The sequence below is a fragment of the Stegodyphus dumicola genome, chromosome 11 (assembly GCF_044657685.1).
Source record: "Stegodyphus dumicola isolate Sdum_Otavi_A_Nest chromosome 11, ASM4465768v1".
NCBI lineage: Eukaryota > Metazoa > Arthropoda > Arachnida > Araneae > Eresidae > Stegodyphus > Stegodyphus dumicola.
This window is the reverse complement of record NC_140778.1, coordinates 81,823,334-81,850,713: the sequence shown is the minus strand read 5'-3', so window position 1 is coordinate 81,850,713 and position 27,380 is coordinate 81,823,334. Positions and strand designations below refer to the sequence as shown.

Genomic DNA, 27,380 nt, shown 5'->3' with positions numbered 1-27,380 from the left:
CAAATGTAAGGCTAATAGCACAGGAGATTCTCGGGATTTCACAAGTGAACATGCACTAAATCAATAAATATTTGAACAGAAATTTAATCGAACACAAACACATATATATAAATACAAGCTATATAAATTTATACCTGCTATGCATAGATACATATTGTTACAAATTTTCCACTTGCAGAACAGCACTCATATTTCTAAATACTGGTTTCACTTTGTGTAACGTGCAAAACAGACGTCCATCCCTCATGCAGGTAGCCGTAGTGTACTTGGACATTATTACCTGAACAAAACAAAATGAATTTCTTATTTAAGAATATCTTAATGAATAAAGAAACAGAAACGGGATTAAAAAGTAAAAGAACGAAGTAAAGATAAGATACACGGAAATACAGAAATTAGACATTGAAATTATGCATTCAGTGAAAAAATTGGGAAATAAATAAACGCAACTGTTGAAGTCTCTTTTAATCAAAAGTTCGTGATCATTTATGAAAAACTCTCTTAAATTCACGTTCGTTCTTGTTCACAGAATATGGAATGTACAGGGAGGAAATGAGTTTGACACAGAGAAAGGAATGACAATTAATTTAAAACACACCAGGAAACATGTGCGCAAGTTTGACAGAGCATGCTGAAATCAGTAGAACTCACAATGACATGAAAACTGATTTTTAAGAGGTTCAAAACTGTAAAAAAAGGACGTGAATTCGGTACGAAACGCCAGTAACGAAGTGCATTTCAATGTAGCTTTTATGTTTGTCACACAGACGTACAGGATAATCGCAGTGTCCCTTTCTATTTTTGAGAAAACAGAATGAAAATAGTATAGTTCTGGTATTTCACACTAGGTGGCGCCACCAACTACCAGGGAAAGTCCGGAAAAAGTCTATAAACAGCGGTAATTCCCAAGTGCACTTTTCATTCCTTTCCGGAGCTTCCTGAGTGTAGGCTGCTTTTTGACCATGCTCCGGCGTTTTTGCTGTTTGTAAGTATTCTTGTAAGTTTTTTTCAATACTTTCTTGCTGATTATTTTCTTGTATTAGTGATTTATCTGCTAATATTATGTATGGCTTTAGTTAAAGGTGAGGCACCCGACGACTCAGGCGAACGCAGTTCGCAATAAACGGGCCCCCGCGTGGATGCGCTATTCCTGAATAACATGTGATGGCGATTTTCGAGCTTCTGATTTACCATAGCATTGGTAGTTCCTAAAAGAGAGAACAGTGTATGATAAAAGAAACAAGAGTAGCATGGATAGGGACAAATAACATGCCGAGACAAAATTGCATAGCTGAAAAAGTTTTCTGGAATAAGTCGCCGAGGAGAAGTTATCCGCCAGCCAGTAGTCGCGGTGCTCCGGTAAGCACGAATAGAGAACGAGGTGGGCGGACCACGGGAGAGTTCTCAGGTGGTCACCCACCCAAGTCCTGTCCCTGCTGCCTGCTGCTTAACTTATCGGCGCTAACGCCGCAATAAGGCTTCATGATCCTGGAGAAAAAGAGTTGTACGGTGAAAAATTTAGTCGCTTGCTAATTGAAAGATGTTCATCAGAATTAGTAGTTTTTCAGGGTTGCTAGGGGCTGCTTGAAGGTGTTGATGATTTTCTTTGAAAGCTGCAACAAACTTTCTAATGCAGTCGTTACTGAAAATTTCTTGTATCTGTTTGAAAATGTTCATAAGGTCCAATATAGATTTAAAATCACTTTCTTTCGCAGGGTAACCGATGTCTTGAATCTGTTGAGGCTGGGTATCATCAGTTTCTTTAGGAGTTAGAAGCGCAGGGGGAATTTGTGTTCTAGCCGCGTCAGCATAACTCACGCCTGGTCTTGTATGTGAAGGATGAGGATTTTTCGTAAATTTCCGAAAATATTCACAACCACGATAGGAACTAACGTGGTTTTTTGAGCAGTTGCTGCAGGTAGGTTCGTCAGTCTTTTGATGATCACACTCCGCAGAGATGTGGTTTTTAGCACATTTCACACACCTGGGGGGGAGTTTGCAGCTATCAGATGAATGTCCAATTTTTTGGCAGTTGTAACATTGATACACAGAGAATCTTGGCTTATACTTCTCGATCTGCACGGCAAATCAAAGGAGTTGCTGGATATCATAAACTTCATCAATATTCAGAGTATGGCGCAGTTGAACTTGGAAAATAGGCAGGGGGGCTTTCGTACGAAAATTTCTGAGCCGTGCAATTTTATACACTTGAAAGTTCAAATCCGTCAGAGCTTGCTTAATTTTATCAGCATCAGTATTAACGGGCTGTCCTTTTATCACAATTTTTCTGGGTCTGTCATTTTTGAGTTTCACCAGGAAAAATCCAATGGAACGTTGATTTAAAAATTTTGCAATGTGGTTGTAATCTTGCAAAGTTTCAGAAATAACACGGAGACAGTCGTGATGGAATTTGCCTACGAATTTGGCTTCGGTATTTTCACTGATGTCCGTGAGAATTTGATGGTGCTCATCCGTAGTATTTATCATAACGTGAGGGACGTTCCACAGGCTATTAGTGATAATAATATTTTCAGTATTATCAGCAGCGTTCGTATCGGTGTTTTCTTCACTCGCTAAGGCATTAAATTGGTTGCTTAGCTCCGGCTGCGGGACAGGTTCAGGGCTCTTGAGACGTGCGAACTTCTTCGGTGTAGTGAACTTGTTTTCCTTGGCGGCGTCCGTAGACTCGCAGGGTTCTTGAATTCTAGGGATGGTGAGAACAGGAAACGGTGTTTTACGTTTTCTAAAAAGACACGCTTCTGGGTGGTCTATACTTGAAAGAAAGGTTTCATATTTTCCTTGGATTGAGGTAATATCGTCCTTGAATTTGTTGCGAATATTAATAGTTTCCGCAAGGCCGAGTTCCACGAGTTCCAAGTGGTGTGGATGGAGTGACTTAATCCGGGGAATTGCAGCGTTCAGATGGTCACGTGCTTCTTCAAGGAGCGGAATAGCTTGGATGGCAGCTTCATAGTCCATTGTATCTCGGATGTTCAAAGTACGACAGAGTGGGAGCAATAACTCGCTTCCATATTGAGTACCATTTGAGAGTGCAACCTTAGGAGGGAAAGTGATTATTACATTTTCAGAAATTTGCAGTCTGGATTCTGGTCGTTTCACCTCTTCTAAGAAGAAGCGAATAACTTGCTTTACCGCATGATCGCTTTGAGGGTTAGTCATCAGTTTGTATACGAGATCTGATAGTTCAGCTTGTATCCGTGATATTTCAACTTGCTTGGAAGTTTCTTGATATTTCTGCCGTAAGAAGAATGAAAATAGTATAGTTCTGGTTTTTCACACTAGGTGGCGCCACCACCTAGCAGGGAAAGTCCAGGAAAAGTCGATAAATAACGGAAATTCCCAAGTGCAATTTTCATTTCTTTCCGGAGCTTCCTGCGTGTAGGCTGCTTTTTGACGACGCTCCAGCGTTTTTGCTGTTTGTAAGTATTCTTGTAAGTTTTTTTCAATACTTTCTTGCTGATTATTTTCTTGTATTAGTGATTTATCTGCTAATATTATGTATGGCTTTAGTTACAGGTGAGGCACCCAACCACGTGGTAGACGTTCCGCCACGTGCTACGAAGAGAACATTGGATCGAAAAGTGCCCCCGAACGGCAACGGGCTTGGCTTGCTGTGTGCATAGTCTACCTTTTGTCTCTTGTGGTTTCAGGCCTAACTTTATCTAGATGTCAATCCTTCATAATTGCAGCCAATAAAGGCTGCGATTGAAAAGGAGTTTCCAGAGGCATCTAGGACTTCTCCTCGTACCACGTTCTCGGGTGACTCAATTGTAACTAAAGTCATAGTATCAGCAGATAAAAAACTAATGCAAGGAAATAATCAATAGTAAAGCAAGAAAGCATTGAAAAATACATACAAGAACACTTACAATACTTAAAAACAGCAAAAACGCTCGAGCGTTGTCAAAAATCCGCCTACACGCTGGAAGCAAAGTAAAAATAAACATGTTACAGGGAGAAAGAGAGACAGAATTATTAATTGCTAGGCTACTTTTCACAGCAGATTCTCGGGATTTCACAAATGCAGTAATTCAATAAATATTTAAGTAGAAATTTAATTGAATACACACACACATCTACATAAGGACATGCTACATACGTAAGTGATAAACTTGAATTTAAAAGAACATAAATAATTTGAAAGATAAAGAATATGTTACAGGGAGGGAACACATATATAAAGTTTAAGGCTACTTTCACAGCAGACTCTCGGGATTTCATAAATGCACGTGTCCTAACTCAATATATATTTAAATAGAAAATTAAATGAACACAGACACATCAATATAAACACATAAACAACATGTTAGAACTACGGAAACACATATCTCAAATGTAAGGCTACTATTACAGGAGATTCTCGGGATTTCACAAGTTAACATGCACTAATTCAATAAATATTTAAATAGAAATTTGATTAAACACACACCCATGTATATGAACAGTATTTTAGAAAGACTGAAACACGTATCTCAAATGTAAGGCTAATAGCACAGGAGATTCTCGGGATTTCGCAAGTGAACATGCACTAAATCAATAAATATTTGAACAGAAATTTAATCGAACACAAACACATATATATAAATACAAGCTATATAAATTTATACGTGATATGCATAGATACATATTGTTACAAATTTTCCACTTGCAGAGCAGCACTCAGATTGCTAAATACTGGTTTCACTTTGTGTAACGTGCAAAACAGACGTCCATCCCTCATGCAGGTAGCCGTAGTGTACTTGGACATTATTACCTGAACAAAACAAAATGAATTTCTTATTTAAGAATATCTTAATGAATAAAGAAACAGAAACGGGATTAAAAAGTAAAAGAACGAAGTAAAGATAAGATACACGGAAATACAGAAATTAGACATTGAAATTATGCATTCAGTGAAAAAATTGGGAAATAAATAAACGCAACTGTTGAAGTCTCTTTTAATCAAAAGTTCGTGATCATTTATGAAAAACTCTCTTAAATTCACGTTCGTTCTTGTTCACAGAATATGGAATGTACAGGGAGGAAATGAGTTTGACACAGAGAAAGGAATGACAATTAATTTAAAACACACCAGGAAACATGTGCGCAAGTTTGACAGAGCATGCGGAAATCAGTAGAACTCACAATGACATGAAAACTGATTTTTAAGAGGTTCAAAACTGTAAAAAAAGGACGTGAATTCGGTACGAAACGCCAGTAACAAAGTGCATTTCAATGTAGCTTTTATGTTCGTCACACAGACGTACAGGATAATCGCAGTGTCCCTTTCTATTTTTGAGAAAACAGAATGAAAATAGTATAGTTCTGGTGTTTCACACTAGGTGGCCCCACCAACTACCAGGGAAAGTCCGGAAAAAGTCTATAAATAGCGGTAATTCCCAAGTGCACTTTTCATTCCTTTCCGGAGCTTCCTGAGTGTAGGCTGCTTTCTGACCATGCTCCGGCGTTTTTGCTGTTTGTAAGTATTCTTGTAAGTTTTTTTCAATGCTTTCTTGCTGATTATTTTCTTGTATTAGTGATTTATCTGCTAATATTATGTATGGCTTTAGTTAAAGGTGAGGCACCCGACGACTCAGGCGAACGCAGTTCGCAATAAACGGGCCCCCGCGCGGATGCGCTATCCCTGAATAACATGTGATGGCGATTTTCGAGCTTCTGATTTACCATAGCATTGGTAGTTCCTAAAAGAGAGAACAGTGTATGATAAAAGAAACAAGAGTAGCATGGATAGGGACAAATAACATGCCGAGACAAAATTGCATAGCTGAAAAAGTTTTCTGGAATAAGTCGCCGAGGTGAAGTTATCCGCCAGCCAGTAGCCGTGGTGCTCCGGTAAGCACGAATAGAGAACGAGGTGGGCGGACCACGGGAGAGTTCTCAGGTGGTCACCCACCCAAGTCCTGTCCCTGCTGCCCGCTGCTTAACTTATCGGCGCTAACGCCGCAATAAGGCTTCATGATCCTGGAGAAAAAGAGTTGTACGGTGAAAAATTTAGTCGCTTGCTAATTGAAAGATGTTCATCAGAATTAGTAGTTTTTCAGGGTTGCTAGGGGCTGCTTGAAGGTGTTGATGATTTTCTTTGAAAGCTGCAACAAACTTTCTAATGCAGTCGTTACTGAAAATTTCTTGTATCTGTTTGAAAATATTCATAAGGTCCAATATAGATTTAAAATCACTTTCTTTCGCAGGGTAACCGATGTCTTGAATCTGTTGAGGCTGGGTATCATCAGTTTCTTTAGGAGTTAGAAGCGCAGGGGGAATTTGTGTTCTAGCCGCGTCAGCATAACTCACGCCTGGTCTTGTATGTGAAGGATGAGGATTTTTCGTAAATTTCCGAAAATATTCACAACCACGATAGGAACTAACGTGGTTTTTTGAGCAGTTGCTGCAGGTAGGTTCGTCAGTCTTTTGATGATCACACTCCGCAGAGATGTGGTTTTTAGCACATTTCACACACCTGGGGGGGAGTTTGCAGCTATCAGATGAATGTCCAATTTTTTGGCAGTTGTAACATTGATACACAGAGAATCTTGGCTTATACTTCTCGATCTGCACGGCAAATCAAAGGAGTTGCTGGATATCATAAACTTCATCAATATTCAGAGTATGGCGCAGTTGAACTTGGAAAATAGGCAGGGGGGCTTTCGTACGAAAATTTCTGAGCCGTGCAATTTTATACACTTGAAAGTTCAAATCCGTCAGAGCTTGCTTAATTTTATCAGCATCAGTATTAACGGGCTGTCCTTTTATCACAATTTTTCTGGGTCTGTCATTTTTGAGTTTCACCAGGAAAAATCCAATGGAACGTTGATTTAAAAATTTTGCAATGTGGTTGTAATCTTGCAAAGTTTCAGAAATAACACGGAGACAGTCGTGATGGAATTTGCCTACGAATTTGGCTTCGGTATTTTCACTGATGTCCGTGAGAATTTGATGGTGCTCATCCGTAGTATTTATCATAACGTGAGGGACGTTCCACAGGCTATTAGTGATAATAATATTTTCAGTATTATCAGCAGCGTTCGTATCGGTGTTTTCTTCACTCGCTAAGGCATTAAATTGGTTGCTTAGCTCCGGCTGCGGGACAGGTTCAGGGCTCTTGAGACGTGCGAACTTCTTCGGTGTAGTGAACTTGTTTTCCTTGGCGGCGTCCGTAGACTCGCAGGGTTCTTGAATTCTAGGGATGGTGAGAACAGGAAACGGTGTTTTACGTTTTCTAAAAAGACACGCTTCTGGGTGGTCTATACTTGAAAGAAAGGTTTCATATTTTCCTTGGATTGAGGTAATATCGTCCTTGAATTTGTTGCGAATATTAATAGTTTCCGCAAGGCCGAGTTCCACGAGTTCCAAGTGGTGTGGATGGAGTGACTTAATCCGGGGAATTGCAGCGTTCAGATGGTCACGTGCTTCTTCAAGGAGCGGAATAGCTTGGATGGCAGCTTCATAGTCCATTGTATCTCGGATGTTCAAAGTACGACAGAGTGGGAGCAATAACTCGCTTCCATATTGAGTACCATTTGAGAGTGCAACCTTAGGAGGGAAAGTGATTATTACATTTTCAGAAATTTGCAGTCTGGATTCTGGTCGTTTCACCTCTTCTAAGAAGAAGCGAATAACTTGCTTTACCGCATGATCGCTTTGAGGGTTAGTCATCAGTTTGTATACGAGATCTGATAGTTCAGCTTGTATCCGTGATATTTCAACTTGCTTGGAAGTTTCTTGATATTTCTGCCGTAAGAAGAATGAAAATAGTATAGTTCTGGTTTTTCACACTAGGTGGCGCCACCACCTAGCAGGGAAAGTCCAGGAAAAGTCGATAAATAACGGAAATTCCCAAGTGCAATTTTCATTTCTTTCCGGAGCTTCCTGCGTGTAGGCTGCTTTTTGACGACGCTCCAGCGTTTTTGCTGTTTGTAAGTATTCTTGTAAGTTTTTTTCAATACTTTCTTGCTGATTATTTTCTTGTATTAGTGATTTATCTGCTAATATTATGTATGGCTTTAGTTACAGGTGAGGCACCCAACCACGTGGTAGACGTTCCGCCACGTGCTACGAAGAGAACATTGGATCGAAAAGTGCCCCCGAACGGCAACGGGCTTGGCTTGCTGTGTGCATAGTCTACCTTTTGTCTCTTGTGGTTTCAGGCCTAACTTTATCTAGATGTCAATCCTTCATAATTGCAGCCAATAAAGGCTGCGATTGAAAAGGAGTTTCCAGAGGCATCTAGGACTTCTCCTCGTACCACGTTCTCGGGTGACTCAATTGTAACTAAAGTCATAGTATCAGCAGATAAAAAACTAATGCAAGGAAATAATCAATAGTAAAGCAAGAAAGCATTGAAAAATACATACAAGAACACTTACAATACTTAAAAACAGCAAAAACGCTCGAGCGTTGTCAAAAATCCGCCTACACGCTGGAAGCAAAGTAAAAATAAACATGTTACAGGGAGAAAGAGAGACAGAATTATTAATTGCTAGGCTACTTTTCACAGCAGATTCTCGGGATTTCACAAATGCAGTAATTCAATAAATATTTAAGTAGAAATTTAATTGAATACACACACACATCTACATAAGGACATGCTACATACGTAAGTGATAAACTTGAATTTAAAAGAACATAAATAATTTGAAAGATAAAGAATATGTTACAGGGAGGGAACACATATATAAAGTTTAAGGCTACTTTCACAGCAGACTCTCGGGATTTCATAAATGCACGTGTCCTAACTCAATATATATTTAAATAGAAAATTAAATGAACACAGACACATCAATATAAACACATAAACAACATGTTAGAACTACGGAAACACATATCTCAAATGTAAGGCTACTATTACAGGAGATTCTCGGGATTTCACAAGTTAACATGCACTAATTCAATAAATATTTAAATAGAAATTTGATTAAACACACACCCATGTATATGAACAGTATTTTAGAAAGACTGAAACACGTATCTCAAATGTAAGGCTAATAGCACAGGAGATTCTCGGGATTTCGCAAGTGAACATGCACTAAATCAATAAATATTTGAACAGAAATTTAATCGAACACAAACACATATATATAAATACAAGCTATATAAATTTATACGTGATATGCATAGATACATATTGTTACAAATTTTCCACTTGCAGAGCAGCACTCAGATTGCTAAATACTGGTTTCACTTTGTGTAACGTGCAAAACAGACGTCCATCCCTCATGCAGGTAGCCGTAGTGTACTTGGACATTATTACCTGAACAAAACAAAATGAATTTCTTATTTAAGAATATCTTAATGAATAAAGAAACAGAAACGGGATTAAAAAGTAAAAGAACGAAGTAAAGATAAGATACACGGAAATACAGAAATTAGACATTGAAATTATGCATTCAGTGAAAAAATTGGGAAATAAATAAACGCAACTGTTGAAGTCTCTTTTAATCAAAAGTTCGTGATCATTTATGAAAAACTCTCTTAAATTCACGTTCGTTCTTGTTCACAGAATATGGAATGTACAGGGAGGAAATGAGTTTGACACAGAGAAAGGAATGACAATTAATTTAAAACACACCAGGAAACATGTGCGCAAGTTTGACAGAGCATGCGGAAATCAGTAGAACTCACAATGACATGAAAACTGATTTTTAAGAGGTTCAAAACTGTAAAAAAAGGACGTGAATTCGGTACGAAACGCCAGTAACAAAGTGCATTTCAATGTAGCTTTTATGTTCGTCACACAGACGTACAGGATAATCGCAGTGTCCCTTTCTATTTTTGAGAAAACAGAATGAAAATAGTATAGTTCTGGTGTTTCACACTAGGTGGCCCCACCAACTACCAGGGAAAGTCCGGAAAAAGTCTATAAATAGCGGTAATTCCCAAGTGCACTTTTCATTCCTTTCCGGAGCTTCCTGAGTGTAGGCTGCTTTCTGACCATGCTCCGGCGTTTTTGCTGTTTGTAAGTATTCTTGTAAGTTTTTTTCAATGCTTTCTTGCTGATTATTTTCTTGTATTAGTGATTTATCTGCTAATATTATGTATGGCTTTAGTTAAAGGTGAGGCACCCGACGACTCAGGCGAACGCAGTTCGCAATAAACGGGCCCCCGCGCGGATGCGCTATCCCTGAATAACATGTGATGGCGATTTTCGAGCTTCTGATTTACCATAGCATTGGTAGTTCCTAAAAGAGAGAACAGTGTATGATAAAAGAAACAAGAGTAGCATGGATAGGGACAAATAACATGCCGAGACAAAATTGCATAGCTGAAAAAGTTTTCTGGAATAAGTCGCCGAGGTGAAGTTATCCGCCAGCCAGTAGCCGTGGTGCTCCGGTAAGCACGAATAGAGAACGAGGTGGGCGGACCACGGGAGAGTTCTCAGGTGGTCACCCACCCAAGTCCTGTCCCTGCTGCCCGCTGCTTAACTTATCGGCGCTAACGCCGCAATAAGGCTTCATGATCCTGGAGAAAAAGAGTTGTACGGTGAAAAATTTAGTCGCTTGCTAATTGAAAGATGTTCATCAGAATTAGTAGTTTTTCAGGGTTGCTAGGGGCTGCTTGAAGGTGTTGATGATTTTCTTTGAAAGCTGCAACAAACTTTCTAATGCAGTCGTTACTGAAAATTTCTTGTATCTGTTTGAAAATATTCATAAGGTCCAATATAGATTTAAAATCACTTTCTTTCGCAGGGTAACCGATGTCTTGAATCTGTTGAGGCTGGGTATCATCAGTTTCTTTAGGAGTTAGAAGCGCAGGGGGAATTTGTGTTCTAGCCGCGTCAGCATAACTCACGCCTGGTCTTGTATGTGAAGGATGAGGATTTTTCGTAAATTTCCGAAAATATTCACAACCACGATAGGAACTAACGTGGTTTTTTGAGCAGTTGCTGCAGGTAGGTTCGTCAGTCTTTTGATGATCACACTCCGCAGAGATGTGGTTTTTAGCACATTTCACACACCTGGGGGGGAGTTTGCAGCTATCAGATGAATGTCCAATTTTTTGGCAGTTGTAACATTGATACACAGAGAATCTTGGCTTATACTTCTCGATCTGCACGGCAAATCAAAGGAGTTGCTGGATATCATAAACTTCATCAATATTCAGAGTATGGCGCAGTTGAACTTGGAAAATAGGCAGGGGGGCTTTCGTACGAAAATTTCTGAGCCGTGCAATTTTATACACTTGAAAGTTCAAATCCGTCAGAGCTTGCTTAATTTTATCAGCATCAGTATTAACGGGCTGTCCTTTTATCACAATTTTTCTGGGTCTGTCATTTTTGAGTTTCACCAGGAAAAATCCAATGGAACGTTGATTTAAAAATTTTGCAATGTGGTTGTAATCTTGCAAAGTTTCAGAAATAACACGGAGACAGTCGTGATGGAATTTGCCTACGAATTTGGCTTCGGTATTTTCACTGATGTCCGTGAGAATTTGATGGTGCTCATCCGTAGTATTTATCATAACGTGAGGGACGTTCCACAGGCTATTAGTGATAATAATATTTTCAGTATTATCAGCAGCGTTCGTATCGGTGTTTTCTTCACTCGCTAAGGCATTAAATTGGTTGCTTAGCTCCGGCTGCGGGACAGGTTCAGGGCTCTTGAGACGTGCGAACTTCTTCGGTGTAGTGAACTTGTTTTCCTTGGCGGCGTCCGTAGACTCGCAGGGTTCTTGAATTCTAGGGATGGTGAGAACAGGAAACGGTGTTTTACGTTTTCTAAAAAGACACGCTTCTGGGTGGTCTATACTTGAAAGAAAGGTTTCATATTTTCCTTGGATTGAGGTAATATCGTCCTTGAATTTGTTGCGAATATTAATAGTTTCCGCAAGGCCGAGTTCCACGAGTTCCAAGTGGTGTGGATGGAGTGACTTAATCCGGGGAATTGCAGCGTTCAGATGGTCACGTGCTTCTTCAAGGAGCGGAATAGCTTGGATGGCAGCTTCATAGTCCATTGTATCTCGGATGTTCAAAGTACGACAGAGTGGGAGCAATAACTCGCTTCCATATTGAGTACCATTTGAGAGTGCAACCTTAGGAGGGAAAGTGATTATTACATTTTCAGAAATTTGCAGTCTGGATTCTGGTCGTTTCACCTCTTCTAAGAAGAAGCGAATAACTTGCTTTACCGCATGATCGCTTTGAGGGTTAGTCATCAGTTTGTATACGAGATCTGATAGTTCAGCTTGTATCCGTGATATTTCAACTTGCTTGGAAGTTTCTTGATATTTCTGCCGTAAGAAGAATGAAAATAGTATAGTTCTGGTTTTTCACACTAGGTGGCGCCACCACCTAGCAGGGAAAGTCCAGGAAAAGTCGATAAATAACGGAAATTCCCAAGTGCAATTTTCATTTCTTTCCGGAGCTTCCTGCGTGTAGGCTGCTTTTTGACGACGCTCCAGCGTTTTTGCTGTTTGTAAGTATTCTTGTAAGTTTTTTTCAATACTTTCTTGCTGATTATTTTCTTGTATTAGTGATTTATCTGCTAATATTATGTATGGCTTTAGTTACAGGTGAGGCACCCAACCACGTGGTAGACGTTCCGCCACGTGCTACGAAGAGAACATTGGATCGAAAAGTGCCCCCGAACGGCAACGGGCTTGGCTTGCTGTGTGCATAGTCTACCTTTTGTCTCTTGTGGTTTCAGGCCTAACTTTATCTAGATGTCAATCCTTCATAATTGCAGCCAATAAAGGCTGCGATTGAAAAGGAGTTTCCAGAGGCATCTAGGACTTCTCCTCGTACCACGTTCTCGGGTGACTCAATTGTAACTAAAGTCATAGTATCAGCAGATAAAAAACTAATGCAAGGAAATAATCAATAGTAAAGCAAGAAAGCATTGAAAAATACATACAAGAACACTTACAATACTTAAAAACAGCAAAAACGCTCGAGCGTTGTCAAAAATCCGCCTACACGCTGGAAGCAAAGTAAAAATAAACATGTTACAGGGAGAAAGAGAGACAGAATTATTAATTGCTAGGCTACTTTTCACAGCAGATTCTCGGGATTTCACAAATGCAGTAATTCAATAAATATTTAAGTAGAAATTTAATTGAATACACACACACATCTACATAAGGACATGCTACATACGTAAGTGATAAACTTGAATTTAAAAGAACATAAATAATTTGAAAGATAAAGAATATGTTACAGGGAGGGAACACATATATAAAGTTTAAGGCTACTTTCACAGCAGACTCTCGGGATTTCATAAATGCACGTGTCCTAACTCAATATATATTTAAATAGAAAATTAAATGAACACAGACACATCAATATAAACACATAAACAACATGTTAGAACTACGGAAACACATATCTCAAATGTAAGGCTACTATTACAGGAGATTCTCGGGATTTCACAAGTTAACATGCACTAATTCAATAAATATTTAAATAGAAATTTGATTAAACACACACCCATGTATATGAACAGTATTTTAGAAAGACTGAAACACGTATCTCAAATGTAAGGCTAATAGCACAGGAGATTCTCGGGATTTCGCAAGTGAACATGCACTAAATCAATAAATATTTGAACAGAAATTTAATCGAACACAAACACATATATATAAATACAAGCTATATAAATTTATACGTGATATGCATAGATACATATTGTTACAAATTTTCCACTTGCAGAGCAGCACTCAGATTGCTAAATACTGGTTTCACTTTGTGTAACGTGCAAAACAGACGTCCATCCCTCATGCAGGTAGCCGTAGTGTACTTGGACATTATTACCTGAACAAAACAAAATGAATTTCTTATTTAAGAATATCTTAATGAATAAAGAAACAGAAACGGGATTAAAAAGTAAAAGAACGAAGTAAAGATAAGATACACGGAAATACAGAAATTAGACATTGAAATTATGCATTCAGTGAAAAAATTGGGAAATAAATAAACGCAACTGTTGAAGTCTCTTTTAATCAAAAGTTCGTGATCATTTATGAAAAACTCTCTTAAATTCACGTTCGTTCTTGTTCACAGAATATGGAATGTACAGGGAGGAAATGAGTTTGACACAGAGAAAGGAATGACAATTAATTTAAAACACACCAGGAAACATGTGCGCAAGTTTGACAGAGCATGCGGAAATCAGTAGAACTCACAATGACATGAAAACTGATTTTTAAGAGGTTCAAAACTGTAAAAAAAGGACGTGAATTCGGTACGAAACGCCAGTAACAAAGTGCATTTCAATGTAGCTTTTATGTTCGTCACACAGACGTACAGGATAATCGCAGTGTCCCTTTCTATTTTTGAGAAAACAGAATGAAAATAGTATAGTTCTGGTGTTTCACACTAGGTGGCCCCACCAACTACCAGGGAAAGTCCGGAAAAAGTCTATAAATAGCGGTAATTCCCAAGTGCACTTTTCATTCCTTTCCGGAGCTTCCTGAGTGTAGGCTGCTTTCTGACCATGCTCCAGCGTTTTTGCTGTTTGTAAGTATTCTTGTAAGTTTTTTTCAATGCTTTCTTGCTGATTATTTTCTTGTATTAGTGATTTATCTGCTAATATTATGTATGGCTTTAGTTAAAGGTGAGGCACCCGACGACTCAGGCGAACGCAGTTCGCAATAAACGGGCCCCCGCGCGGATGCGCTATCCCTGAATAACATGTGATGGCGATTTTCGAGCTTCTGATTTACCATAGCATTGGTAGTTCCTAAAAGAGAGAACAGTGTATGATAAAAGAAACAAGAGTAGCATGGATAGGGACAAATAACATGCCGAGACAAAATTGCATAGCTGAAAAAGTTTTCTGGAATAAGTCGCCGAGGTGAAGTTATCCGCCAGCCAGTAGCCGTGGTGCTCCGGTAAGCACGAATAGAGAACGAGGTGGGCGGACCACAGGAGAGTTCTCAGGTGGTCACCCACCCAAGTCCTGTCCCTGCTGCCCGCTGCTTAACTTATCGGCGCTAACGCCGCAATAAGGCTTCATGATCCTGGAGAAAAAGAGTTGTACGGTGAAAAATTTAGTCGCTTGCTAATTGAAAGATGTTCATCAGAATTAGTAGTTTTTCAGGGTTGCTAGGGGCTGCTTGAAGGTGTTGATGATTTTCTTTGAAAGCTGCAACAAACTTTCTAATGCAGTCGTTACTGAAAATTTCTTGTATCTGTTTGAAAATATTCATAAGGTCCAATATAGATTTAAAATCACTTTCTTTCGCAGGGTAACCGATGTCTTGAATCTGTTGAGGCTGGGTATCATCAGTTTCTTTAGGAGTTAGAGGCACAGGGGGAATTTGTGATTTAGCCGCGTCAGCATAACTCACGCCTGGTTATGTATGTGAAGGATGAGGATTTTTCGTAAATTTCCGAAAATATTCACAACCACGATAGGAACTAACGTGGTTTTTTGAGCAGTTGCTGCAGGTAGGTTCGTCAGTCTTTTTACGATCACACTCCGCAGAGATGTGGTTTTTAGCACATTTCACACACCTGGGGGGGAGTTTGCAGCTATCAGATGAATGTCTAATTTTTTGGCAGTTGTAACATTGATACACAGAGAATCTTGGCTTATACTTCTCGATCTGCACGGCAAATCGAAGGAGTTGCTGGATATCATAAACTTCATCAATATTCAGAGTATGGCGCAGTTGAACTTGGAAAATAGGCAGGGGGGCTTTCGTACGAAAATTTCTGAGCCGTGCAATTTTATACACTTGAAAGTTCAAATCCGTCAGAGCTTGCTTAATTTTATCAGCATCAGTATTAACGGGCTGTCCTTTTATCACAATTTTTCTGGGTCTGTCATTTTTGAGTTTCACCAGGAAAAATCCAATGGAACGTTGATTTAAAAATTTTGCAATGTGGTTGTAATCTTGCAAAGTTTCAGAAATAACACGGAGACAGTCGTGATGGAATTTGCCTACGAATTTGGCTTCGGTATTTTCACTGATGTCCGTGAGAATTTGATGGTGCTCATCCGTAGTATTTATCATAACGTGAGGGACGTTCCACAGGCTATTAGTGATAATAATATTTTCAGTATTATCAGCAGCGTTCGTATCGGTGTTTTCTTCACTCGCTAAGGCATTAAATTGGTTGCTTAGCTCCGGCTGCGGGACAGGTTCAGGGCTCTTGAGACGTGCGAACTTCTTCGGTGTAGTGAACTTGTTTTCCTTGGCGGCGTCCGTAGACTCGCAGGGTTCTTGAATTCTAGGGATGGTGAGAACAGGAAACGGTGTTTTACGTTTTCTAAAAAGACACGCTTCTGGGTGGTCTATACTTGAAAGAAAGGTTTCATATTTTCCTTGGATTGAGGTAATATCGTCCTTGAATTTGTTGCGAATATTAATAGTTTCCGCAAGGCCGAGTTCCACGAGTTCCAAGTGGTGTGGATGGAGTGACTTAATCCGGGGAATTGCAGCGTTCAGATGGTCACGTGCTTCTTCAAGGAGCGGAATAGCTTGGATGGCAGCTTCATAGTCCATTGTATCTCGGATGTTCAAAGTACGACAGAGTGGGAGCAATAACTCGCTTCCATATTGATTACCATTTGAGAGTGCAAGCTTAGGAGGGAAAGTGATTATTACATTTTCAGAAATTTGCAGTCTGGATTCTGGTCGTTTAAACTCTTCTAAGAAGAAGCGAATAACTTGCTTTACCGCATGATCGCTTTGAGGGTTAGTCATCAGTTTGTATACGAGATCTGATAGTTCAGCTTGTATCCGTGATATTTCAACTTGCTTGGAAGTTTCTTGATATTTCTGCCGTAAGAAGAATGAAAATAGTATAGTTCTGGTTTTTCACACTAGGTGGCGCCACCACCTAGCAGGGAAAGTCCAGGAAAAGTCGATAAATAACAGAAATTCCCAAGTGCAATTTTCATTTCTTTCCGGAGCTTCCTGCATGTAGGCTGCTTTTTGACGACGCTCCGGCGTTTCTGCTGTTTGTAAGTATTCTTGTAAGTTTTTTTCAATACTTTCTTGCTGATTATTTTCTTGTATTAGTGACTTATCTGCTAATATTATGTATGGCTTTGGATACAGGTGAGGCACCGGACCACGTGGTAGACGTTCCGCCACGTGCTACGAAGAGAACGTTGGATCGAAAAGTGCCCCCGAACGGACAACGGGCTTGGCTTATTGTGTGCATAGTCTACCTTTTGTCTGTTGTGGTTTCGGGCCTAACTTCATCTAGATGCCAATCCTTCATAATTGCAGCCAATAAAGGCTGCAATTGAGAAGGAGTTTCCAGACGCATCTAGGACTTCTCTTCGTACCACGTTCTCGGGTGACTCAATTGTAACTAAAGTCACAGTATCAGCAGATAAAAAACTAATGCAAGGAAATAATCAATAGTAAAGCAAGAAAGCATTGAAAAATACATACAAGAACACTTACAATACTTAAAAACGCACGAGCACTGTCAAAAAGCCGCCTACACACAGGAATCAAAGTAAAAATAAACATGTTATAGGGAGAAAGAGAGACAGAACTATTAATTGCTAGGCAACTTTTCACAGCAGATTCTCGGCATTTCACAAATGCAGTAATTCAATAAATATTTAAGTAGAAATTTAATTGAATACACACATACATCTTCATAAAGACATGCTACATACGTAAATAATAAATTTCAATTTAAAAGAACATAAATAAAGTAATTTGAAAGATAAAGAATATGTTACAGGGAGGGAACACATATATAAAGTTTAAGGCTACTTTCACAGCAGACTCTCGGGATTTCATAAATCCACGTGTCCTAAATCAATATATATTTAAATAGAAAATTAAATGAACACAGACACATCTATATAAACACATAAACAACATGTTAGAACTAAGGAAACACATCCGAGAATCTCCTGTAATAGTAGCCTTACATCTCAAATGTAAGGCTACTATTACAGGAGATTCTCGGGATTTCACAAGTTAACATGCACTAATTCAATAAATATTTAAATAGAAATTTGATTAAACACACACCCATGTATATGAACAGTATTTTAGAAAGACTGAAACACGTATCTCAAATGTAAGGCTAATAGCACAGGAGATTCTCGGGATTTCACAAGTGAACATGCACTAAATCAATAAATATTTGAACAGAAATTTAATCGAACACAAACACATATATATAAATACAAGCTATATAAATTTGTACGTGCTATGCATAGATACATATTGTTACAAATTTTATACTTGCAGAGCAGCACTCAGATTGCTAAATACTGGTTTCACTTTGTGTAATGTGCAAAACAATCGTCCATTGCTCATCCAGGTAGCCGTAGTGTACTTGGACATTATTACCTGAACTAAAGAAAATGAATTTCTTATTTAAGAATATCTTAATCAATAAAGAAACAGAAACGGGATTAAAAAGTAAAAGAACGAAGTAAAGATAAGGTACACGGAAATACAGAAATTACACATTGAAGTTATGCATTCAGTGAAAAAATTGGGAAATAAATAAACGCAACTGTTGAAGTCTCTTTTAATCAAAAGTTCGTGATCATTTATGAAAAACTCTCTTAAATTCACGTTCGTTCTTGTTCACAGAATATGGAATGTACAGGGAGGAAATGAGTTTGACACAGAGAAAGGATTGACAATTAATTTAAAACACACCAGGAATCATCTGCGCAAGTTTGACAGAGCATGCTGAAATCAGTAGAACTCACAATGACATGAAAACTGATTCATAAGAGGTTCAAAACTGTAAAAAAAGACGTGAATTCGGTACGAAACGCCAGTAACGAAGTCCATTTTATGTAGCTTTTATGTTCGTCACACACAGCTCCGGCGCAAGGTTATACGGCGCCCGCCTGCAAAATAGCTGAAGTCGCCCCTCTTTTTCTAAATTTTTGTATAGGAGAAGGAAGTTTTGAAGAAAGCATTTGTGGAAATTGATTTTAACAATTTATTGAGAATAATTTATTTTTCTGCATTTCATATTTACAAATTTTTCTATAATTTCTTTTGCATCTAGTTCTTGACAGATTTCATTTTCAATAGCAATCAAAGCTACATTTGAGTCTCTCCTGCGATTATACTTGAACGTAAATATGTCTTGATCAATTTTAATTTGGAGAATGATGTTTCGCTACTAGCAACACTAACAGGAATGCTAAGTTGTATTCTCAGTACGATCTTCAAGTTCGGGAAGAACAAATTATTTGAGGCAATTAAGTTCAAAATATCGAATGGGTCATTCATACCGGCTGTAGAAATGTCTTTCGAAGCTACTATTTCGTCATGGAGTTCTTCTACATTAATATCTTTATTGTCACCACACTGAACAATTTTTCTAATTTATCACATTTTATTTTCAAATTTGCGTTATCGATTTCTGATAAATTACCCAGAAAACTGAAATTATCGCAGTGATTTTTCATTGCATCAGATCTTTCGTTTAATGATGTCCAAGCAGTATCCAAAATTCTAAAAAAGACATTTGCCCTAAACTTCTCTTCTGGAGATTGAGGGGATTTGTCAGCATGTTCGTAATCGAAGTGACATTTCTTTTTCCTTCTTCGGACTTCTTCAACAGTTTTAAATTGTGACTCGCCATCCACTTCTTCACTAAGTTCTTTGGCTTTCTCAAGAATACTTTTGTAATTGATATCACTTCTATATTCTTCAATGAATGTTTTTAAGTTACTTATTGCCTTTAGTATTTATTTATTGTAACACTCAAACCCTTTTCTTGCAATTGTTTGCTGACAGGATTAATTCTGTTAAGCAAATCGTGCCTAACTATCCAGGAACAAATAAATTTATAATCCTTGATTTTGGTACACAGACTTCGTGCTTCACACAGACTTCGTAGTACAGCACATCAGATGAGCCTCAAAAGGCTAAATTCTGGCTGCCAAGAAATTTTGTGATTTCAATCTGTCACCCTAAGACATTTGACCAATTTTTTTTTTTTTTCATTTTCATAACTCTCTTGTGTTTGGGAATCAATTGTTGTTTTATTTTTCAAATTTTTCTCAAGCTCTTTCCATTTTAAGAAATTTTTCCTATGTGCTCTACTAATCTCATGCTTATGCAAGGCTTCAGATACATTTAGCCAATCATTATAGCCTTTTACTAGGCTACTACTGTCAACGGATGCAAATATCTTGCAACAGAAGCAAAAAACAGAATTTGTACTTATAAAATATAACAGCCATGTACGGGGAACAAATTCTCCGTTTTCCATTTTTCTGTTATAATATTCTATCACTAAATTTACGTCCATTATTACTTTTCGGATACATTAAACCTTTCCTTTGAATAGGCCCCATTCCAGACAAAGTCATTATCACTTTGTCGCTAAGAGTTGGCCACTTTGCAGGATCATCAAAATCAATATAAAGAAAGGAATTTTCATTTATGCCAGTCTCTTCCATCGAATTACCTGGATAATCTCTAACTTCCGATTTATTTAATTCCATACTTGGATCATGTTTCCCTTCCTTTGGAGTTTTACCAGTCCTTTCAATAACTTCATCCAATGCAGCTGATGTTCTTTGGCTGGATGATGTCTGTTCTTTTGTAATTGATTCTGATGCTGATTCAGTGTGAGCATCATTTACGCCCGAAGAAATCTTCGTCTTCTTTATGAAATGAGACATTGCATCTGCCTGCTTCTGAAGAGCAGCATCTTTCTAAGCTTTGCGTTTACGATTCTGTGCACTGGATGATTTTTTCTTTGTTTCCATGTTATCAAAATTTCACACTGAAATTTAAAAATTCAATTGTAAATATCTAATCTTTCTTTTAAAAATAAGCCATAACATCTGCTAAATATAGAATAAAGATGAAAAGTAAAAAAATGAAGCTAATGAAAAAAATATACTTTATGATAACTTTTTCGAGCGGTTGGGAAGTATTAGCATCTTTATAACAAACGATAAGGAAAGGTTTGACCATGTGATGGGTCAAACTTAATGCTTGCCAAGGGCTCTGTGTACAATGACCACCAAACCTCTCTCTCCAAAAACACTAGCTATGTCTTACCTCAACCCAGTGTTTCTCAACCTTTCAGTATACGCGGCCCAATTTTCAGCCATAATTTTCATCGCGCCCCCTCCCACATATTATAAAGTGTATGCAATTATAATGTATTTTGAGTATTTTTGGCGCTAACTCTTAGTTGCTAATTAATTAAACTACGGCCTTAATTTTAAACTTAAAAATTACCAAGAATACGTAAATTTATTCATATTTGGCAACGTCGATCCTCAGCATTGACAAAACAAGAATCTGTTGCACTTTTATTGCTGTCCACCATCTCAGATATACTCGCGGTTTCGCGAAAAGTTCCGACTTATCTTATCTCGAACATTCTGGAGTATCTGCGTGAATGTCTGTATGTCTACATATCGCTGCGCGGATTTTCTGCGTGGCTTCATTGAAGACAAAATATAGATCTGAGCTAAATATAGAAAAAGAACTGAGAGTGCCTATTTCTAATATTAAACCTTCCTTCGAAAAGCTTTGCTCTGCAAGACAGGCCCAAGGAAGTCACTAAGAATTATTAAAATTGTTTTTAATTTAATAAGTTTCAATTTAGTAATTTTTTTTAAATTTAAGAATTATGCAAACATTTATGATACGAAGGCATGCTAAGAAGGCGGGAGAAATACCTTATAATGTTTACAAAACAAGTATTCGGTTATGTACAGCTATAAGGTATGTCTCCTAATTTCCTAGGGTGCCTTCGTGGTGTAGTGGATCTGCACGCTGGGCTGGTATTCCAGAGGACCGTGGTTCGATTCCCGGCGAAGGCAGTTGCTAATTTTTCATCTCTCCGGCTTTTCCAATCAACCTAATGTCTCTACACAGTCTTGTGGCTGTCGAATTATAACTCTAATACCAGGCAATAATAGAATTAACAGGAATATGTTTGAAATGCTTTTCGGTGTTATATTAAAATCTTCATTTGAAAACCGAACAAAGCATAATCTTCCTATTTTATTCTTAAGGAAAATTTCAGACAGATAACCTTGAGGTCAATTTCGACAAATGAGTGGCTGTAATTATCACGCATCTTTACAGCAGATTATAGAGTCGGAAAGAAAACAAAAATTAGTTAGTTTGCTTAAAATGCAATCTTCTGAGAAAGGCTTATCATCACTTGTGTTTCTTTTCATGTGTTTCGCAAAAATAGTGAGTCCTGACTGGACTGGGAGGTTGTCTACAACCTATGTCTTTACGAAGTGTAGAACAGAAGACAAGATGAGAAGTGTTAAATTTCCCTTTATTAACTACGGAACACAGGTGCTCCCACGCTTTGGGATACAGAGACCAACTACTTGTGGTCTGAACGTAAAAATATAAACTATGAACTAAAATAAAAATAAGAGCTGACTCTGAATAACTCACAGAGATATTTACGATTAAGAATGGCCTTTAAAATGTGCGACGTATGTAGTACGCAAACTGCCGAAACTACAATACGTTTTAAATTACAAGAGGACTAAACCTCTGGCCAGTGGCGTAGCTAGGGTGGGGCAAGGGGGGACATCTGTCCCTGGGCGCTGCATCCAAGGGGCGTCAAATTATTGCTACGAAATTTTCTGATGAAATGTTTCCCACTCTTGGCACACAGAAAGGGGCGCAAATTCTTCAGTTGTTCCCGGGCGCTGAAAACTCTAGCTACGCCCCTGACAAAAGCTGAAGTATTTGGTAGGGTTTAAACCTATGAAAGTAAAACATCTTATGCCTGTGGCCCTAAAGGCAAACAACAGTAAATTGAAACGCGCGTGCAACAAGGTGGTGGCCGGCAAACTCGCCTTCTACCTCTCTCTCTCTCGCTACCTCTATATCGTTGGCAAAAAGCCACAATTTAAATACTTGGGCGTTAGCAAGTACAATTTGCATAACCAAATTAACGCGTTTAATTCTGGCCGGAAGTGGAAAATAAGAAATGGCAGTAAAGTTTCAAAATAAAATAAATGTTAGTGAACTTAAAAACCTTAAAGGCTCACTTATTTTATAACCTTTTCCTTGTAATGATATTGAAGACTTTAATCATGATCATCATATTGATGATGAATTTATTCATGTTTTGCATCAATCATATGATGTTAATATTACAGAAAAAGATATAGTGTGTCTAATTTACTTTTATGGATATGTTTGTAGATCTGTATTGAAGCATTGAATTTGTAATCTCTTCAGGAAAAAATTAATTCTTGACATTCATAAATACCTCTGCATTCAAAATATTTACAATCCTAATATCTAAAATGTACGAGAAGTTATATATTTCATCAAACAATCAACTTTTTCTCTATTAATGTTTCTCATCACGGAGAAAGCATTATTTGGGATGAGTAAAGGTATTTGCGTGTGGGGAAAATCACTGCATGATTTGTTGAAAAGGTGTGCTACATGTATTTGCAATATATTGGTGAATAATTACTGTAAAGCTAAACATAACAATTTAAAGGAAACCAATGACGAAAAAAGAAAAATATGTAAATTAAATAATTCTGGATTTAGATGTAATAAATTCCAGAATATTAAATTTTAAAGTTATATAGTAAGTATCTGCAAATTGTACATAGTTGAGCTATAGAAACATACTGCGGCCCGCCCGTGGCTGAGTGGTAAAAGTGCTGAACACTGGTAGTTCGGTACCGATTTCAGTCCCGGCGAACGGGCTGGCTGTATGGGTGTTTTCGTTGGTTTCCCCATATGTAACTTGTGTACGAGCCAATTTCCCTTAGAAAGTCCTCCCCGAAGGCATTCCTCCACTGTGCATGTTTGCAATGTTGTGGGCAATTTTTACTCTTCTCTATCATCAAATAAATGTAGAGTGTATTTTTGATCAGATGTACTTTCTTTCATAAGAAGTTTTAGAGCATGATATAATGCTCATTGGGATTGATTGCATAGTTATGATCTTGCTTTGTTTTTAGAGAACTTGTAATCTATTTTTGGATATGCTATAAGATTTACTGTATAAAGTTTTTGCTTATAAAGCATCTTTAGGATCAATCTTTTTTTTTTTTTTTTTTTTTCAATATGTAGATTCAACTTAAGATCTAGCAACTAGGATAACATATTAATACGATTTAGGTATTTCACTTAATGTCCACTTGTGTATTTATTATTAAAAATCATCTTAGGATCTCGGATTTAATATTGAAAAATCTTTAAGGAAATAAGGAAAAGAAATAGCCTCTTTTTCTGCAATATCATTGCACAGAAAAACATAATTATAAAGCAATATTTTATTATATTAGAATTAAAGTGTTGATATTAATTTTGTTACGAAATACTATATACGTTTTTTAATATTTAAGCAATATAGATTAATCGGAGAGCCTAAGATACATTTTCTTCTTTTTATTACGAAACGAAAATCATCTTGTGTTGAGCTCATTATACATGTTATATTTTCATTGATATTAACATACTGTATAATTTTTATAAATATTTTTCTGGGCATATGTTTCCGTTTAATTTTTCAAATTTTATTTCCGTATAAAAGTTCACATACGTTTCAGTTTATTTGAATCTGCTTCGCTAAATTTATAAGATCACTCAAATCTTATTTTATCTTCTATCTGATAAATCGGTAGAAAATTATTTAAATATTACGATATAATATAGCAAGTTATTAATCTTAAAATTCAAAATATTAAGTTGTAAAAATTAATTTCACTTGACTTTTGTGTTTGAAATAAAAAGTGACACAAATATGTGTCGATCGCCTTCGCTTGTGGCGTCACAAATCGATGGAGCAGGCCTGTAGATATCTAGTTGTCCTTGGGTGTAGCCCCAGGAGCCAACTTAATATTAAAAATCTAATAAAGATTTTCAACGTTTTATGAAAATAACTGAATGTAAAACTTCAGTTCTTTACTTCGGGCATCTCAGCCGGCGTACCTAGGATAAGCTTTTCAAGGGGCTTTGTACATGCCTTGTCTTTCTGTACAAAAGCGTCCGCGAACACTTTAAGATGCTTAATTGGGGAGCCTAGTCATTAAATAAATTGTATAAATGTTGAGAATTTGGACTTAGACTATAAACACCGGCAACCTCCTCCCCCCCGAAACAGAAAATAAACTCTCTATACCACTGTCCAGATAGCGAAATATCCAGTTCTCTGTCCAAAACCGAAATTACCGATATTACAACAGCACCCACATTACAATAATAATAGTTTATTAGTTTATAAAATAATATGATCGATGATAAAAAATATAACAACCTGGCAACTAGGTACCTAATCGCCTTTTATAATTGCCGTGCCGTACACTTAGTACACCAGTTAGCGTGCTCCTGTCTGCCTTGAGTATCGCTGTGTTCAAGGCGTCTTAGGTTTCGCTTTTTATCTTGCTTACATTCTTCTGCATGCTTGGACAACTGAAAACTATACATCAGCGTAAGTTTTTAATAACCATGGAATTTAATACTGTGCTATAACTACTATTTCTTTAACTATAGGTAGATTAAAAATCAATAACCAGGATGAGTAAGAAGGAAACGAAAGGCGCATATATTTAAATATGATTGTAGACAAATGGTAATAGGAATATTACAATTAACTTATGTAGTAATTCTTGAATACTTTGTAAAGTTTGTTTTGGGGGGTAGGGAAAAAAACACACTGGTCCGCGAAATTTTTTTGTAAGTTTTACCGGTCAGCGGACTAAAAAAAGGTTGAGAAGCACTGCTCTATACACTTTTGCGTTTTCGTCCATGCAGATCTTGTCTGCCCTCCAACTCCCGTGAAGAAAATGAAAGGTTGGTGCCTGTGTTCATTCTTACATATGGCAAAATGGCAAATTTTCCCTGATAGAAAGGGCTAATCCGTTCCCCCCTTCTCACCCTCACAGAAATTTTCAAGAAAAAAAAACGTATTTCACTCTATACATTTTAAATAAAAATATAATAAAACGATAAAATAAGGATAAATAGAAATTATATTAAGTAAAATAAAATAAGAACGTACTTCATCAAATGGACTTTTCTTTTCCAATGGTAGTAAGTTATTGTGCATCGAAAATTTTCTTCACCAACCACTCAGTGACTCAGTAAATACGAAAATGGAATGTGTAGATGATACATAACACGTGGCTTTCTAGACACATGGAAAATGACCGTTACCTGGTACTAGATGCGTAGAAGGGTCATTGTGAGTAATAAACAACGTCTGCGTATGTAGTCGCTGTAAGTACGGTATTACCTAGATTTAAACCTGCTCACAGCGTGAATTCCCAATTCGAACTTCTTTGTATGATACTATCCCTGAGGATTGAAGGATGGGTGACAAGGCATTGATGGATGAGCTGGAGAGGGAAGGTGGGGAGGGGGTGTTAGGAGGTGTTGGGAGGGGGTGCGAACTCCCATGGTCCCTGTCCTGTGTAAGCATTCAAGGAACATTTTTCTTCTTCCCCGATTTCTTTTGCATTTAAAAAAAAAGCTCTGTGTCGTTCGCTGGTCGGCACCCGCCTGCAAAGAAGGCCTTGCGAGCCTGCTTCCGCCGTCCCTGGTCACACAGACGTAAAGGATAATCACAGTGACCCTTTCTGTTTTTGAGAAAACAGAATGAAAATAGTATAGTTCTGGTGTTTCACACTAGGTGGCGCCACCAACTACCAGGGAAAGTCCAGAAAAAGTCTATAAATAGCGGTAATTCCCAAGTGCACTTTTCATTCCTTTCCGGAGCTTCCTGAGTGTAGGCTGCTTTTTGACAACGCTTCGGCGTTTTTGCTGTTTGTAAGTATTCTTGTAAGTTTTTTTCAATACTTTCTTGCTGATTATTTTCTTGTATTAGTGATTTATCTGCTAATATTATGTATGGCTTTAGTTACAGGTGAGGCACCCAACCACGTGGTAGACGTTCCGCCACGTGCTACGAAGAGAACATTGGATCGAAAAGTGCCCCCGAACGGCAACGGGCTTGGCTTGCTGTGTGCATAGTCTACCTTTTGTCTCTTGTGGTTTCAGGCCTAACTTTATCTAGATGTCAATCCTTCATAATTGCAGCAAATAAAGGCTGCGATTGAGAAGGAGTTTCCAGACGCATCTAGGACTTCTCTTCGTACCACGTTCTCGGGTGACTCAATTGTAACTAAAGTCATAGTATCAGCAGATAAAAAACTAATGCAAGGAAATAATCAATAGAAAGCATTGAAAAATACATACAAGAACACTTACAATACTTAAAAACAGCAAAAACGCACGAGCGTTGTCAAAAAGCCGCCTACACACAGGAAGCAAAGTAAAAATAAACATGTTACAGGGAGAAAGAGAGACAGAACTATTAATTGCTAGGCTACTTTTCACTGTAGATTCTCGGGATTTCACAAATGCAGTAATTCAATAAATATTTAAGAAGAAATTTAATTTAATACACACACACATCTACATAAGGACATGCTACATATGTAAATAATAAATTT

General features: G+C 37.8%; 1 protein-coding gene across 12 annotated transcripts in view; it reads right to left on the bottom strand.

Annotated features, from left to right (window-relative positions):
• The window catches only part of LOC118203853 (uncharacterized), a 262,288-nt gene extending 247,847 nt beyond the window's left edge, over window positions 1-14,441 (bottom strand). For 10 of the 12 annotated variants that reach the window (XM_085826907.1, XM_085826917.1, XM_085826911.1 and 7 more), the window contains exon 1: window positions 135-14,441. In XM_085826907.1, the coding sequence (XP_085683033.1) occupies window positions 2,089-3,180 (1,092 nt within the window). In that variant the 5' untranslated portion in view covers window positions 3,181-14,441 and the 3' untranslated portion in view covers window positions 135-2,088. The remainder of the gene's footprint in view (window positions 1-134) is intronic. The other 2 variants (XM_085826909.1, XM_085826906.1) reach the window with 2 other exon arrangements.
• Between the last annotated feature and the right edge of the window lie 12,939 nt (window positions 14,442-27,380).